At 40.8% G+C, this 17,411-nt stretch overlaps 1 protein-coding gene across 2 annotated transcripts in view; it reads left to right on the forward strand.

Moving 5' to 3' along the window:
- The first annotated feature begins 525 nt into the window (after positions 1 to 525).
- Positions 526 to 17,411, forward strand: part of LOC307039391 (C-Jun-amino-terminal kinase-interacting protein 1-like) — an 86,981-nt gene continuing 70,095 nt past the window's right edge. For both annotated transcript variants that reach the window (XM_079681416.1, XM_079681415.1), the window contains exon 1: positions 526 to 863. In XM_079681416.1, coding sequence (XP_079537542.1) covers positions 615 to 863 — 249 coding nt within the window. In that variant the 5' untranslated portion in view covers positions 526 to 614. The remainder of the gene's footprint in view (positions 864 to 17,411) is intronic.

A 17,411-nucleotide genomic window follows, 5' to 3' on the forward strand; every position in this document is an offset into this window, starting at 1 on the left:
ATCGACTAAGATTTGTTTTTGTCTCCGTGTAAACGTAGCCTGAGTGTGTTGATTGTAGACTGCTCGGTTGGTTGACTGAAGGATTTGTGGCTCAAAGATTAGATGACTGTTTGCTGGCTGCTTTGTTATCTGATTGAACGACTGTTTCTTTGGATGGCTGCTCTGTCGCCATTGTGTCTCCATGGAATTAGTTTTTCTTTATAATATTATTTTTCTGGGATTAGGAAAACACAAACGCACACTCACAGTGTTTATTAGCCTTAACTCACAGAAACCACCACAGGCAGATCAGCTGATGATGCCTTGCTCTGATTGGTCGGCCCTGACTTCCTCCTCCCCCTCCCTCTCCCTCTCTTCATCACCCTGCCTCAGTCATCCGCCTCTATTCAAAAACTCTCTCTCTCTCTCTCTCTCTCTCTCTCTCTCTCTCTCTCTCTCTCTCTCTCTCTCTCTCTCTCTCTCTCTCTCTCTCTCTCTCTCTCTCTCTCCCGTTACACTCTGCTCCTGCCAGGAAGATGATGCTGATGCTGATGATGTGACATTGTGACCAGCCAATGCCGATAGCAGGAGAGTGGGGAAGGGGTGTGTTCAGAGGCTGAGCTTGTGTGTGATCGATGCTGCTGAGGAGACGGCGGAAGAAGAAGGAGAAGAGAGAGGTAGAGGAGGGTGGGGGAGGCCTTGTCCGAGCTAAGGAGCGCCAACACTGGCTGATTAAAAGAGGAGAAGAGGAGGAAGAGGAGGAGGGAGGGAGAAAGCTGTCGCATGTTAGAGGGGGATCAACCTGTGCTGTCATGGACAAATATCGACCAAAGAGACCCACCACCCTGGCTCTGTTCCCACAGCGGCCACAAGCCGGCACCCAGGTAGGAGTCTGGGAGGATCCCTGCTCTGAGACGGCTACAGTGTGTGTTTGTGTGTGTGTGTGTGTGTGTGTGTGTGTGTGTGTGTGTGTGTGTGTGTGTGTGTGTGTGTGTGTGTGTGTGATCAGGCAGCTGTGGCATCAAGTGAAAATGGGTTACTGTGTGTGTCTGTCTGTCTGTCTGTCTGTCTGTCTGTGTGTGTGTGTGTTTCCTGGGTGGATCATTTTGATGAGACAGCAAAGGATAACATTGTATCAGTGTGTGTGTCTGTTTGTGGCAGTGGGTCAGTTTTTGAAAATGGATGAACTCTAGCTGTACATTTCCTCAGTAAAAAGGCTCCTGCATTGTGTATTGGCGGCAGTATTCCTGGAAGAAACAAATCATGTTTGTGTATCCCCCAGTAGGTGGGCAGCTAGGAGTTCATAGGCTTGCTCAAGGACACGTCGACTGACTGGCTGTGTGTGGATTGACCCTCATTGCGCTATTAAATAGGAGCCTTCAAGCTGTTCTGCCATCTTGTGAAATACACATGTGTAAGGATGGTTCAGTTGTTACAGAGAAACAGAAGAAGAGGATAATGCGAAGCCAAGTCAAAAAAGGTCTATAAAACAAGTCTGGATGATAGTGAGGTTCCTGGCTCAGTGAAGATGGTCTCTGGAGGGGGCCAGCAGGACTGAGTGGCTCTCACTCCGCAGTATATGCCTGTGTATTCCTTTAAATTAGGTGCATCCTGTTTACTGTGAGCAGATCAGAGCAGATTCTGTTACCCTAACCTGGGTTTTCATTCAGCATCAACATCCAAATCTCAATATAGGGAGGTGCTTATGTCCATTGGAACATCAAATACAATCAGTGTTGTTGTCTCAATACTGAGACAACAGAAATATGGTATTGATTTGGGCAGATATTAAACAAACTATACTTATAAATATAGACATGTTGCATGTAGAATGAAAATGCACAATATACTGTTAAGAATTGTAAGTTTTGTTCTCATAGCTAAATACTGGATAATATTGCCGATGGCCAGACACATTTGCATTTGTAGAATCTTAAAGAGAGAACAGAAATGTGTTCAAAATGTCTCCTCTGCTCTGTGTGTTGACATTAATAGCTGATGATCTTCATTCACATAGACCTATAAATGCATAAAGTACAAGCTTGTTATGTGTATTTCTTATTAAACAATTTAATTGGATGATTGACAGTTTAATTTTATTTAATATGTTTCATCCTAAAACAGGAAATATTGAAACATGACAACAATAATCAAACCCAACCATGTACTGTTGCTCCTAATAATCTTCTCAGTGAGCAGTCAGGTGTAGAGCAGGCTCAAGCAGTTTTTTGTTTTGCTCTTTCAGAGTTAGTGGGTTAAAGGGCTAAAAGAGGGCACTTTTAATAATAATAAATAAACATTTATTTTTTTACAAATAGCAATACATCGGCATCTGTAACTTTTATATATATATATATATATATATATATATATATATATATATATATATATATATATCAGTGGTGGGCCGTCAGGACCAGCAAGGCCTTCTCTGGCCTAAACACTATCAGAATCCCTGACTAACCTCATATCCTTTTTCACATTAACATGTATTGAATGATAGTTCTAATAGTCTGTTGTCTTCAGTTCATAGCTTTTCTCTGTGTTGCTCTCGGTTGCGCTGCGTCCAGTAATGGTTGTTAATGTTGGAGATCTTATCCAATCATATTTCAGTCAGAATGTGTTGCTGGGTCAAAGAGATCTTTCGTGAGGCCTTCAGAATCAACAGTGCGGGCCTTGTAGCTTTACACAAATGGCAATGAAACTGTTGCAATGACCAATCAGATTTGGAGTGGCGTACGATGACGTCTGCATTTTCACGTCCTCTGATTGGATTGTCAGAGCTAGTGAACAGTGTATAGCATCTGTAGCGTCCCTAGCAACCTATACAATCTAAATCGTTTTTCAATAAATATCAAGACCCACAATGGCTGACAGCGGAGAAGAAATTGATTTGGTGAAGCTAGCAAGTCTGTCGCAGCCCAGACTTGGAGTACTCGAGGCCTGGACTCAGGTGCCAATTTTCAGGACTAGTGACTCGACTCGGACTTGTGCAGTGATGGACTTGAACTCGAACTCTTGAATTCTCCCACGCTGTTGGTCTCGGACTTGAACTTGGATAACGTGTAATCTCATGAGCAGGAATTCACTGTTTCATGGTCACTGTTTCAAATGCTGTTCCACTGTTAAAATTATCTCAATGACGTTCTCACCAACAATCCATATAAGGAAATGAAACAACCACTTTGTAAAAGTTGACTTCGATCCCCAAGAATGAATAATATTATATATTTATGTTTATGGCCCATCCCTAATAAAATAAAAGTCATCCAGTAAAGGGAGGGTTTAGTTATGTCAGTGGAATGTTAATGTCTTTTCAGTTTCTATGGATTTTGCAACCACTAAATTAAACGTTTTTATTTGTAAAGCAGCTCTTTGAAGGCAGTCTTGGAACTCGACCCAACCTGGATGATAATAATAATATTTATATTTATAATAAACCTTTATTTGTATAGCACCTTTCATTCAAGAATTGCTGACCAAAATGCTTCACAGCAGTTATATAGACAGAATAAAAGCAATGCAGAAAAAAAAAGGATAAAAGCAATGTAGACAATAACAAATATTGATTGATAATAACCAAACCAACAGCTACATTTAAACAAATATATCCACTCAGATGACTCAGACTTGTGAATCGGACTCAAACACGAACAGAGGCAATGATGACTTGACTCGGACTCGACACAGACTCCTGCTGGGTGACTCAGACTTGGACTCGGACACGAGCACAGGTAATCATGACCCAGACTCGGACTCGACTCAGACTCTTCTTGGGTGACTCGGACTTGGAGTTAATTTATTGTATTTTAATTGTTTATTTGGCAGGGACAATGCACAGTGATGAACAACTTAAACATAACACATGTGTACATGGCAGTACAATGTAGCAGCAACGACATAGAAAGTGCAGGAAAAGATAAAAGAGCTACATAAAGTGCAAGAGGAGATACCCCTGTGTTAAAGTGCATTTAGCGGTGATTACACGTCTGTTTGTTTCTCAACCATTCTTTGAGTTGACCTTTAAAGCTATTGAGAGTGGGACAATCCCGGGACATTTTGTCCAAAAGTGGTCCTTCTGCGGTGGACCTCACAGTCTCCTCTGGTTTCTGACCTAGTGCAGCGTCCAGGGCTCGAGCTTAAGGACCTCCCGTCGTCCCGGGGCCGAAAAAAATAGTGTCAGGGAGGATAAAAAATAATTTTGGGACGAATTTGGGACGAGAGTTAAAATAAAAATACCATGGTAACTCTACTACAAACGGCGATGAAAATGAAATCGACTGCACGTTGTGTGTAGCACACAATTATTAAACCCCCTTGTCAACATAAACACACAAAACATTTAGCAACCCGCGAAACACACACACACACACACACACACACACACACACACACACACACACACACACACACACACACACACACACACACACACACACACACACACACACACACACACACACACACACACACACACACACACACACACACACACACACACACACACACACACACACACACACACACACACACACACACACACACACACACACACACACACACACGTAAACTGTGTCCATGTGCTGTCAGCCAGCCGCACAGCTGGCTGTGCCCGCGAATTCCTGGCCCGCAAATTCGCGGGTCTATCTACAGTAGGCTATGTACTGAGTGTGTGTATTTCGCGGGTTGAGTGATGTAAAATGACAATGGTATCCCGTGGAGGAATTCTGAAATGTTTTACCTTTACATCACAAAAACGCACAGCAGAACCAGACCCTGGAGCGCCGGCCTCTTTATTTACTTACTCCACTTCATCCCCTATGGGTAATAAGGCTGAGATGAGAACCCTCCATCGTATTTAGTCCTTAGCAACATGCTGCGCCTCTCCCCATGTATGGATGGGTACCGAGCCCCGGTATTAAACGGGCTCCGCCCGGGCCGGAATTATTAAAGACAGTGGTAACGTTAAGCTCCGACGTTATCTGACTTTTTATCGGTACTGGAGACATTTAAAAAATATATGTCATATGTAGTATTGCTACATAAACATTATATCGCAGTTTTAGTTTATCCAACTCCGTTTCTAATATGCAATAAGACTACAACATGCGTCTATGATGTATTTTCGAGCTTTCCAATCCAGACGAGATCTCTCTCTCCCGTCCGTGTGCGAGGGGGCGGGGCAGTTTGTAAAGGTCTCCTGACTGTGTTACAGACTGTCCTCCTGGTTAGTGGTTACTCTGGGTTCTGTCTTCAGGACAGAGTGTTGGATTTTTTTGGTTAATTGGATGGGACTTGATTTGATTCAATATTAGTAATTTTCTCGTTTGTGTGTTTGTTTAAATATATTTAGCCTTTGTCATGTGATTGACTGATTTACTCAAATAAAAAGGTTAATGAATTATCATCTAATGATTTGTATGATGTTTTATTTATGTTAAAGGTCACTTTGAATGATTTTAACTAATGATAAGTAGTAGAAAAACTAATATTTTAAATTCGGGACGGTCCACATTAATTTCGGGACGGCTTAGATTGTATTTCGGGACGGTTCCGGGAGGATGGTGAAAAAAGTTAGTCGAGAGCCCTGGCAGCGTCCAGTGTGTTTTCTGTGGATGAATTCCCCTAAGGGGGGGGGCAGTCCATGTAAACATTTATAAAAAAAACACATACTTTTAAAAGACTTAAAATGGTCAAAACTCAGTGGTGGTATGAATGTGGCTTTCTGTCAAACACCTTGATAGCTCTCTTGTACAGCTGTTCTATGGGTTTCAGGTGTGTGGCACAAGCAAACGACCAGTTTGTCAAACAGTATTCAATGTGGGATAGAATCATACAGTGGAGGTATGACTTTGCAGCATTGACAGTTAAGAAAGGTCTAATTTGTTTAAAATGTTGCAAGTTGAATTTAATGGTATTGGATACTTTCTTAATATGTTTCTTAAAAGTCAAGTTTGAGTCCATTATGACTCCAAGATACTTGAAGTGGGAGACTAGTTCTATTTCTGCTCCGTTTAAAAACTTGGATTTTGACTGGTCGTTTACTGACCATCATGCCTACTGTTTTTTTTGCATTTAACTGTAAGCAAATGTTGTTCAGCCAGTGTTGAACCTTGTCCAAAGCATTTGAGAGACAGGATGAGATCATTTCAGTGTTTTTCCCCTGTACAAAGATGACCGCATCATCAGCATACATTTGCACATTCAACTCAGGACATACATTAGGCAAGTCATTAATGTACAGTGAAAACAGTAATGGTCCAAGAATGGAACCTTGTGGAGCCCCAACAGGGTTGACAAGGTAGGGGGATTTGGCTCCGTTGACCAAAACACACTGTTTTCTGTTCGATAAGTAAGATTTAACCCAATGTATTGAATCTGCTGAAAAATTGAAATGAGTCAGCTTTGTAAGGAGCACTTGGTGGTCAACAGTGTCAAAAGCCTTCCTGAGATCAAGGAAGACAGCAACTACATATGGGCTCGTGTCCAACATACATTTAACCTTTTCCACAAAGACACAGTTAGCTGTCTCAGTGGAGTGGTGAGCACGAAAACCTTAGTTTTGACACCCATTTCTCAGCTACCTTAGAGACACAGGGGAGGATGCTGATTGGTCTATAATTGAACATCAATGCCTTATCCCCAGATTTATAGATCGGTGTCACCGTGGCAACCATCCAGGATGATGGAACTTCCCTCGTGCTGATAGATTGATTCACTAACATAGTTATTGGTTTTATTAGACCGTCAATATTTGTCTCTATAAAGTTGGTGTCTAAATCATCTGCATCCCTAGCCTTAGAACCTCTTAACCCTAAGATTATATGTTTCACCTCAACCTCTGTGATTTCCTCCAGGTCAAAAACGGGGTGTATCCACAATCGGGCTAGGTGAGACCTCAGATGGCGGGAAGAGCTTTGTAATGTCCAGAGCACTATTTATGAAATACTCATTGAGTGAGTTGGCCAACACGGCAGGGTCTTTTATCAGGGCATCATTGATCTTTGATTCTAGTACATTATTTTTACTGTTTGGTATGTTTACCTAATAGTTTATTTAAGATTTGCCGAACGTTTTTACTGTTACCTTTCACAACTTCAATTAGGTTGATGAAGAAGTTTGCTTTGGCCTGTCTTATTGTTTGTGTTACCTTGTTACGAGCCTGAGTGAATTTCTTTCTATCAGTGGATAGTCCGGATTTCAAGCTCTGCTTCAATAGTTGGTCTCTAGATTTCCTGAGATTCCTGCACTGTAGAGTCAGCCAGGGAAGATGATGTTACTTCCTGTCCCTAAGGCACCCTCTCCTTGAGAAGGAAGACATTGTATCATTAATTTGAGATATAAACAGATCACTGTTTTCACCAATGTCTTCAGAGGACAGAGTGTCCCCCCAATCAATAATTTTCACTGCCTCCATAAAACGTTGTTGTAGGTTTTTGGGGATGAAGCGTGAACCCAAGGCAGGGGTTTTAGGTGTGGCCATGAACCTTTTTTTTGTGAGTTTCCTGGCAAAAAGAACAAGATTATGGTCAGAAAGACCAGTCAGGAAGTTGTAGGTTTGAACTATTCTGTCAGCTTTGTTTGTAAATAATAAATCTATCATAGTCTTGGAGGTTTTGGTTATTCTAGTCGGTTGATCCATTAGTTGTATTAAGTTGTGATTATCCCTGATCTGTACTAGACTCATACTAGAGCACAGGTAATGATGACTTGGCCTCGACTCAGACTCTTCTTGGGTGACTCGGACTTGGACTCATACTAGAGCACAGATAATGATGACATGGACTCGACTCAGACTCTTCCTAGGTATGGACTTGAATTCAAAGAGTGGGTTATCGAGAGTAAATTGGACTTGAGAATTGTTGACTTGACTACAACACTGTCCCAGCCGGGGAAGGGTTTGACCGCCACTTCCAACCCACTAACTACAGCGGTACCTCTCAGCCTCCGAGGAGCACACTGCTGGGAACGCCTGATATTCCCAACTGATCCACTTGCTGTTTGGAGCCATAGAGGGATGGCAAACCTGAGTTTTCTAACCAAGGCAACGACTAGACACCAAAGCAAATGCATTTTTGTTGTCACTTTATTAAGTACATTTTGATGCTTCTGCTAGATCAGGGGTCTGCAACCTTTTTGACCAAAAGAGCCATTTTGCTCCTTTTTCCAAAACATTTTTTTGTCTGGAGCCGCAAAACATATTTCATAGCTTGATAGCTAATAAAGTTGCATTTATTGTTATATCAGACAAAAACTACAGTTTTTTTGCATTAATTAGGCTATTTATTACATTATATAAAACTGTTAACCTCTCATAAGAAACAAAGAACTCCTATAAGGACTGCTACAGGATTTGATTTGTAGATTTGATTTGTTTTTGGCATATTGTTTATTGTTTATTATATTATAACTTAGTACTTTTTTAACGCATTTCAAATATGCAACACTAAGCTGTCGATGGCTCTTTCCTGCTGTAACGCTGCAAATTTCCCCTCTGTGGGACTAATAAAGGGATTATGATTCTGATAAGGAGAATTTAAAATAATACACAGGCCTACTTTAAAATAAATTAAACACAGCACTTGGGGAGTCCTCTGCACATTTGAAGGAAAAAAAATATGATTAAAATGGGCCCACTTTGAAATAAATAAAACATATAGCTGCACCCTAAAAAGAGTTAAAGGTAGGTTAGGTAAGAATTGAGAAACCAGCTCGAGTGCGCTAGAATTTGAAAATACACAACCGGAAAAAATATGCCTCTTCCTTCAGACTTTCTTACAGAGAGGGACCTCCAACACACACGAACGCGCATCATCAATGAGGCCACGAGATAAGTTTGTGCACAGATGGAAGGCTGACAGGCAGGTAGGCCATCCAGTTATTTTAGCCGGGCCGGCTAAAATGATTGGTCGCTACGGCTTCCAGGGATTAATTTGTGTATGTATTTATTGTCAAAGCATTTGATATATTCATTGCTATCGGGACGTTAAGAGCATTCCATGGAATATAACAAAAAGTGTTTTCTGAAATAAATTACATACCCCATTGAATTATGACTGAAGATCGTCAGCTGTCTTCCTCTCCCTTGTTGTTCCTCGCGATACGTAAAGGCCGCAGCATCGTTGACAACTTCTCTCTACATATCAAACATACCGGTAAACCAGCATTGTTTGCTGTGAAAGCATACAACTCTGTCCACGCAGAATTAAATCCTGTGGTCATTCCGGGGGCCAGAGCGGGCGACGTTGAGGCGCATATTAGACTGCTGGCTAAAAATAAACGTAAATACAGTAGGATTGTTATTCACGTCGGTGGTAATGATGTTCGTTTACGCCAATCAGAATGCACCAAACTTAATGTGGCGTCGGTGTGTAGTTATGCTAAAACAATGTCGGACACCGTAATCTTCTCTGGTCCCCTCCCCAATCTGATCAATGATGAAATGTATAGCCGCATGTCATCATTTCAGCGCTGGTTGTCTTGGTGGTGCCCAGCAAACAATGTGGGCTTCGTGAATAATTGGACAGCCTTCTGGGGAAAACCTGGTCTGATTAAGAGAGACGGCATTCATCCTACTTTGGAAGGTGCAAATCTCATTTCGGCAAACATTTCAGGGCTTTGTGGACTTAATCCATGACAAACTGGAGTTGAGACCAGGAGGCAGAGTCGCAGTCTTACACGCTTCTCTGCGCTCTCTCCTAGGCAGTCATCCATAGTAATCCCGAACCCAATAATATACCCAATATTAACGGTGTGTGTGTCTGCCCAAGGACAATTTAAGGTAAAACCTAATAGAGGTGTCATACATAATAACCTAATAAAAGTAAATGTAACAACTACTACAGTGCAACAACACAGGAAGATTAAATGTGGTCTCCTAAACATAAGATCTCTAGCATCTAAAGCAATACTGGTAAATGATTTAATATCAGATTATAATATTGATATATGCTGTCTCAGTGAAACTTGGTTGAGACATGAAGAATATGTCAGCATAAATGAGGCCACTCCACCCAGCCATATCAATACTCATATTGCCCGAGGCACGGGCCGAGGAGGTGGAGTTGCAGCAATCTTTGACTCAAGTTTACTTATCAATACTAAACAAAAATTAAATTATACCTCCTTTGAAAGCCTCATTTTCAGTCTTACGCATCCGACCTGGAAAACTTTGCAGCCAATCTTATTTGTTACAGTGTACCGTGCACCAGGTCCTTATTCAGAATTCTTATCAGAATTCTCTGAGTTTTTATCAACTTTGGTACTTAAAACAGATAAAGTAATTATCGTAGGTGACTTTAATATTCATGTTGACGATGATAAAAATAGCCTTACTTTTGCATTTAACTCTATATTAGATTCTGTTGGTTTCTGTCCGAGTGTAAATAAACCAACCCACTGCTATAATCACACTCTTGACCTTGTTCTGACTTATGGTATTGAAATTGAGCAACTATTAGTCGAACCGCATAATCCTGCTTTATCCGACCATTTCTTAGTAACTTTTGAAGTACTGTTACTAGACTACAAAGCATTAGCTAAAAGCTCCTGCAGCAGAAACCTATCTGTTAGTGCTATAGCCAAATTTAAGGAAGAGATTCCACCAATACTTAACTCGATAGCATGTCTGCATGTAGGGGAGGAAACTTATACAAAATGTACACCACCCCAAATTGATCATGTTGTTGATAGTGCTACAGATGCGCTGCGAATAAAATTAGACTCTGTTGCTCCTTTGAAAAAGAAGAAAATAAAACAACATAGATTAGCTCCATGGCATAATGCCGAAACCCGCAAAATAAAGCAAAAGTCGAGACAACTTGAAAGGATATGGCGTTCCACTAAACTTGAAGAATCTCGTTTAATTTGGCATATTACTCTCAATGAATATAAGAAAGCACTGCGTAAAGCGAGAGCAGCATACTACTCTTCATTAATAGATGAGAATAAAAATAATGCAAGATTTCTTTTCAGCACTGTAGCCAGGCTGACAGAGAGCCACAGCTCGACTGAGCCTTCTATTCCCATAGCACTCAGTAGTAATGATTTTATGTGCTTTTTTAACGATAAAATTGTTACTCTTAGAAACAAAATCAATGACCTCTTGCCTTTGACCAGTATAGTGTTATCAACAGCTCCCGGAAACGTAAGTTCTAATATTACACTAGATAGTAAACTAGAATGCTTTTCAGCCATAAACCTTGAACAATTAAATTCAATGATTCTCTCTTCTAAACCATCAACGTGTATCTTAGACCCGATTCCAACTAAGCTGTTAAAAGAAGTTTTTCCATTAATTAGCACTTCTTTATTAAATATTATGAATATGTCTTTATTATCAGGCTATGTTCCACAATCATTCAATGTGATAAAACCGCTTCTTAAAAAGCACAACCTCGATCCAGTTGTTTTAGCCAACTATAGACCTATTTCTAATCTTCCGTTCCTCTCAAAAATTCTTGAGAAAGCAGTCGCAAAACAGCTGTGTGATTACTTAAAAAACTATGATTTATTTGAAGATTTTCAGTCTGGCTTTAGAACACAACATAGCACAGAGACAGCTCTGGTTAAAGTCACAAATGACATTCTAATAGCCTCTGACAAGGGACTTGTCTCTATTCTTGTCTTGCTCGATCTTAGTGCTGCATTTGATACTATCGACCATGATATCCTATTGCAAAGACTAGAGCACTTAGTTGGCATACAGGTTGGTTTAGGCTGCCTTTAGGCTGGTTTAGGTCCTATCTATCTGAACGCTCTCAGTTTGTACGTGTCAACGATGAATCTTCCATGCAAACCAAAGTTAGCCATGGAGTGCCACAGGGCTCAGTGCTTGGACCTATTTTGTTCACACTATATATGCTTCCGTTAGGCAATATTATAAGGAATCATTCTGTAAACTTTCATTGTTATGCAGATGATACTCAACTATATTTATCAATCAAGCCTGATGAAATTAATCATCTAAATAAAATTCAAGACTGCCTCAAGGACTTAAAAACGTGGATGACCTTACATTTTTTGATGTTAAACACGACCAAAACTGAAGTTATTGTACTTGGCCCGAAGAATCTACGAAACAAATTATCTAAAGATATATTAACTATGGATAGCATTAATTTGGCCTCCAGTGAGACTGTAAGGAATCTTGGTGTTATATTTGATCAGGATTTATCCTTTAACACCCACATAAAATAAATTTCAAGGACCGCCTACTTCCATCTACGTAGCATTGCAAAAATCAGGCATATCTTGCCTCAAAACGATGCAGAGAAACTAGTCCATGCATTTGTTACTTCAAGGCTGGATTATTGTAACTCCTTATTATCAGGGTGTACCAAGAAGTCAGTCAAGTCGCTTCAGCTGATTCAAAATGCTGCAGCTCGTGTACTAACCAGAGTTAGGAAAAGGGACCACATTACTCCTGTTCTGGCTGCCTTGCACTGGCTCCCTATAGAACACAGGATAGAATTTAAAATTCTTCTTCTCGCCTACAAAGCCCTTAATGGGCAGGCACCATATTACCTTAAAGAACTCATTATACCCTATTGTCCTACTAGGGCATTGCGTTCCAAGAATGCAGGGTTGTTGGTTGTTCCTAGAGTCTCTAAAAGTACAATGGGAGCCAGAGCCTTTTCTTATCAAGCTCCACGTTTGTGGAATCAGCTTCCAGTTTGTGTTCGGACGGCAGACACCCTATCCGTTTTTAAGAGTGCGCTTAAGACCTTCCTTTTTGATAAAGCTTATAGTTAGGGCTGATTAGATTCAGCCCCTAGTTTTGCTGATATAGGCTTAGTTTGTCGGGGGACATCTTACTTCTTCCTTCTCTCTGTCTACACCTGTGTACTCTCATGTTCCGATTAACCCAGCTTCCCCAAATTTCTTTCTTTTTGGTGTCTATATACGCCGGGTTCCGGAGTCATGGATGATCCTGCGGTCCTGTGTCATGGATTGCGAGTCCTGGATCTTGAGTCGTGGCTGTGGTCCTGGATCATAAGTCCTGGATGGATATACTCGTGGATTCATCTTCCTATTATACACACATGCATTTCCAAACATTTGGACTACCTATGTTGCAAATGTATTATCTTTTCAATTTACACACGGCATCTATTGCACGTCTGTCCGTCCTGGGAGAGGGATCCCTCCTCTGTTGCTCTCCCTGAGGTTTCTCCCATTTTTCCCTTTAAACTGTGGGTTTTCTCTGGAAGTTTTTCCTTGTACGATGTGAGGGTCTAAGGACAGAGGGTGTCGTATTGTCATACTGATATTCTGTACAAACTGTGAAGTCCACTGAGACAAATGTAACATTTGTGATATTGGGCTATATAAATAAACATTGATTGATTGATTGACTGTGTTCCTCCGGTACTTTTTATTTATTTTACCATAGTTCGCTCATCGAACCGGGGGTCAGGTTATTCACCCGCAGGAAAAGGCGCTGGCGCAGGACCGTAGCAGGATGTGACGCATATTTTAGTTGACCTAATTAAAACCGTTTTGTTTTTTATTTATGTGTCACAGTATCACCTCAAAATACAAGATACGAAACATTTTCAACCATGCAACAAAATATAAATAGTTCTACAAATACTTTTATTTTATTTCCTTCTTATTTTTGTCTAAGCCTATGGTCTAAGCTCAAGGGAGCCAGAGCAGAGGGCTTAAAGGGCCGCATGCGGCCCGAGGGCCGCGGGTTGCCGACCCCTGTGCTAGATGATGTATGTGGCTGCAGTGAAAGGAGACTCATTGAATTGTGTTATTTGGGTTTCCTGCTTTAGTAATGGCACTCTTTCTCGCTAGATACCTTTCTCTGATGAAACGCTCTGTTATTCTGCGTCTCTGTATAATATTAATGGTTTCTATAGCCGTGACGTCATAGTGATGGTATTAAGAGGTGGATTAATTCAGGCAAATTCCTCTCATTACCGTTTACCCAAAGTACCTCCCGTAATTCCAGCATGGTTGTTTACCATGAATCACATGGCATGAGTGAAAAGCAAAGAAAGCTAAGGACCTGTCCAAAGAGACATGTGTTGCACTGACTCCTGACACTGTCTCCATTGGGCAGAGACCAGTGGTGACAGTGAGAACCATCACTATCTCAGTGTAGTGTTACGGAACACCTGCACCTGTTTGCTTTAGGTGTGGTGGACCTAGGGGTTTCACAACTACCAATATTTACTAGTCGACTAGTTTTTCAAAATGGTAGTCGACTAGTCGACTAGTCGTTACGTCATAATAGAGACACACAAAGAGAGGTTTACAACTGTATTTTCTATTGGAACTCATACAGTAACATTAAACACTGCATTTTAATTTGTTTTACATGGCTGAGTAAATAACAAACACTGGACTCACCAAAATCGACAGCAAAAAACTCTTGTTTACATAAATGCCACGTAAATCCAGTGCGCAACAGCGCATTGCGCAACACTTCGCTGTCCTCCACGATAACGTCCACCTTTCCATATTTTTGGTTTGAACACCAACGCATCGACATGTGAGGGAAGGAGGCTTGACCGCTTTCGGGTGACAGTGTTGCCTGCCAGGGAAAAAACCCTCTCACTCGGGGTGCTTGTGGCTGGAATAGCCAGGTAGCTCCTCGAAAGCGGGGGAAGGGTGCACGTTTTCTGCCCACCACTCCAGTGGATTATCCATTGTGGGGATATGCGGTGTCCGCTGGCAGTAATCCCGTAGCTCATCATCCGCATCACTGTTGACCCGTGTTTTCTTGCTGTTCGTTTGCCTCTGTTCAGTGCTGACGCCGGTCCGTTGCTCACTGGTGCTAGCATTACTGCTAGTGCTAGCTGTCGGCAGCGGGTGCTTCATCTTCAGATGGTTGCGCATAGCAGATGCATTTGTATTGTACTTCAGTACAGCTGTACACAACTGACACTTCACTGTGGAGTTGCTTACATCTTCGTTAAAGTACTGCCATACATAAGAATGTCGGACGTGTTTTGTAGCATTTTGCAGCACCTCGTTTACCTCCATTTTTTTCCACGACTAGTCGACTAGGGCCTACAGCGCCGACTAGTGGTAAAGGTAGTCGACTAGTCGACTAGTCGATTAGTTGGTGAAACCCCTAGGTGGACCATGAACCATGCTCCAGTTTCCTGAAGTTGCACAGGAGTGTGAGGTAGCAGACAGGGTCACCACTGTAGGACAGATCGTTTTTGCAGTATGATAGCAGCAATAATACTGTATAATAATATGCCCTGTGTATCTCACATCATACAGAGAGGAATCACAGTGGATCTCTGTGACAGCGGCTTTGTCGATGCTTTAGCAGGCGGAAACATTTTCAGACTTCAAAAAAGTAAAAAAATAATCGGATTTCTTTTACCAGTTTGTAATGCTGTAAATATACAGTTTATACTGTCGAAAAGTAGAACATTACAGAAGAGCTAGTTAATGTTAGATGTTCGCAGCCAGTGAACACAGTGCTTCTTGGCTAAATTGACATCAATCGGCTGGGGAGTAGCAGGCGGCACACTGCTGCTACCTTCGTCCCACTTAGAGCAGACGTTTTATATACATTGCTAGGTTTTATATACATAGGTCCCTGTAGTATGCATTGGTTGAATGCAGAAAATAGTGGACGCATTGGCTGAATTGTAATCTCCAAATCCATTTTTTTATCAGTTTAGATTGGACTGCTCACATTTGAATGGCGAAAAATAAATCTTTGCCCAGGTCTAGCTATACTGGTCCCCCTATCCTTCCATGAAGTGCATACCGAGAATGTGTGCTAGAGCAACACTGTGAGGAACTGGGACGTGGTATATCTCAGTTTATCTCATGTGATAGATTGATTTGAATTATAAAAAATGTCTTGCATACCTAGATCCTCATTAAGGTTTAGTTACATTAAAGACTACATTTTGATTAAATTTAGTCTCATTTTGTTTTAAACTAGGGCACGATTGAATATTTGCTGATAATATTTTATTTGGTAATGTTTCTTTTTTCATTGTTAGAGTAAGAACAGCCATAAATGTCTCATGAAAGAGGAACTAATATAGATATAACAAAAAAAAGAATGAATACTTCACATTATTATGTAATTTAGCTGACCATTTTGTTACAAGGCGATTTACTTTGCACCTCTACACTGTGTAACAGACCCATCTCATTTATTAATCAAACCTGCTAAATTGTGATAATCTCTGCAGTGTATTTGGCTGCTGTAATCTGTGTCCACACCAATCTGCCCTGTCACATCTGGACTCACCACAGCAGCTCAATTAGACAACACTCACTATCATTTCACATGTGTGACTGTAATCTCACTAGCCTTACGTCATTAATTCTTTTTTTTGTATCCTTTATTTAACCAGGTAAAAGACTCATTGAGATTAAAATCTCTTTTCCAAGAGTGACCTGGCCAAGAGGGGCAGCATGAACAAAGTTACAAGAGATAAAACACAAACAAGACAGTCAGACAAATACAGCTGTAAAACACAAATAAAATGGCACATTAGCCAGTTAATATGCAAAATAAAACAAACTATTAAAAATGTTCAAACTGGCAACATTTAAAAAGATTTTTGGATATACGAGCACTCACATCTACCAATGGTGTCATGTTCTCTGTCCTTTAAGATGGACCTGAATTCCCCCATAGTGATTACATCTGAGAGTTTCAGCTCCTTCTGTACATTGTTCCAAGCTGTGGGGGCTGCATGTTTAAAAGCTGTTTTACCCAGTTTTGTTCTCACTTTAGGAACCAGCATCTGAATAAAATCTTGGGAGCGCAGGCCATATAGACTTTCTCTTTGACACATATATGTGCAAATGTAGGAGGGAACCAACCCAAGCAGAGATTTATAAATAAAACCCAACCAATGGGATAGTCTGCGAGCAGACAAAGATGGCCAATTAGCAGCAGCATATAAAGTGCAGTGGTGTACTCGATATCCACATCCAGTAATAAATCGTAAGGCACAATGGTACACAGTATCCAAGCTCTTTAGGCACTGGTCAGAGGCATTCATGTATAGCAGGTCACCATAATCTAATACAGGTAAAAACGTTGCAGATATCAAATGTTTCCTTGTCTGAAAAGAGAAACAGGATTTATTTCTGTGAAAGAAATCTAATTTTATTTTTAGCTTTGAAACAACATTTTCCGTGTGTAACTTGAAAGACAAGCTCTGTTCAATAAGAAATCCCAGATATGTCTAAGTAGTGACCCTCTCAATGTTAGCCCCTTGAGCAGTACACATCTTGGGTAGGATAGATGGTAACTTTTTGCCATTCGAAAATATCATCAGTATGGATTTTTCTGCATTTAATACCAACTTCAGTTGATATAAATGTGTGTGTATGACATCAAAGGCAGACTGGAGGAAATCTAGACTTTGCTCTATAGAAGCGAAGGAACAATAAATAACAGTATCATCTGCATAAAAATGGTAAGAAGCATT

The sequence above is a fragment of the Notothenia rossii genome (genome assembly GCF_949606895.1).
Source record: "Notothenia rossii genome assembly, chromosome: 5".
Taxonomy (NCBI): Eukaryota; Metazoa; Chordata; class Actinopteri; order Perciformes; family Nototheniidae; genus Notothenia; species Notothenia rossii.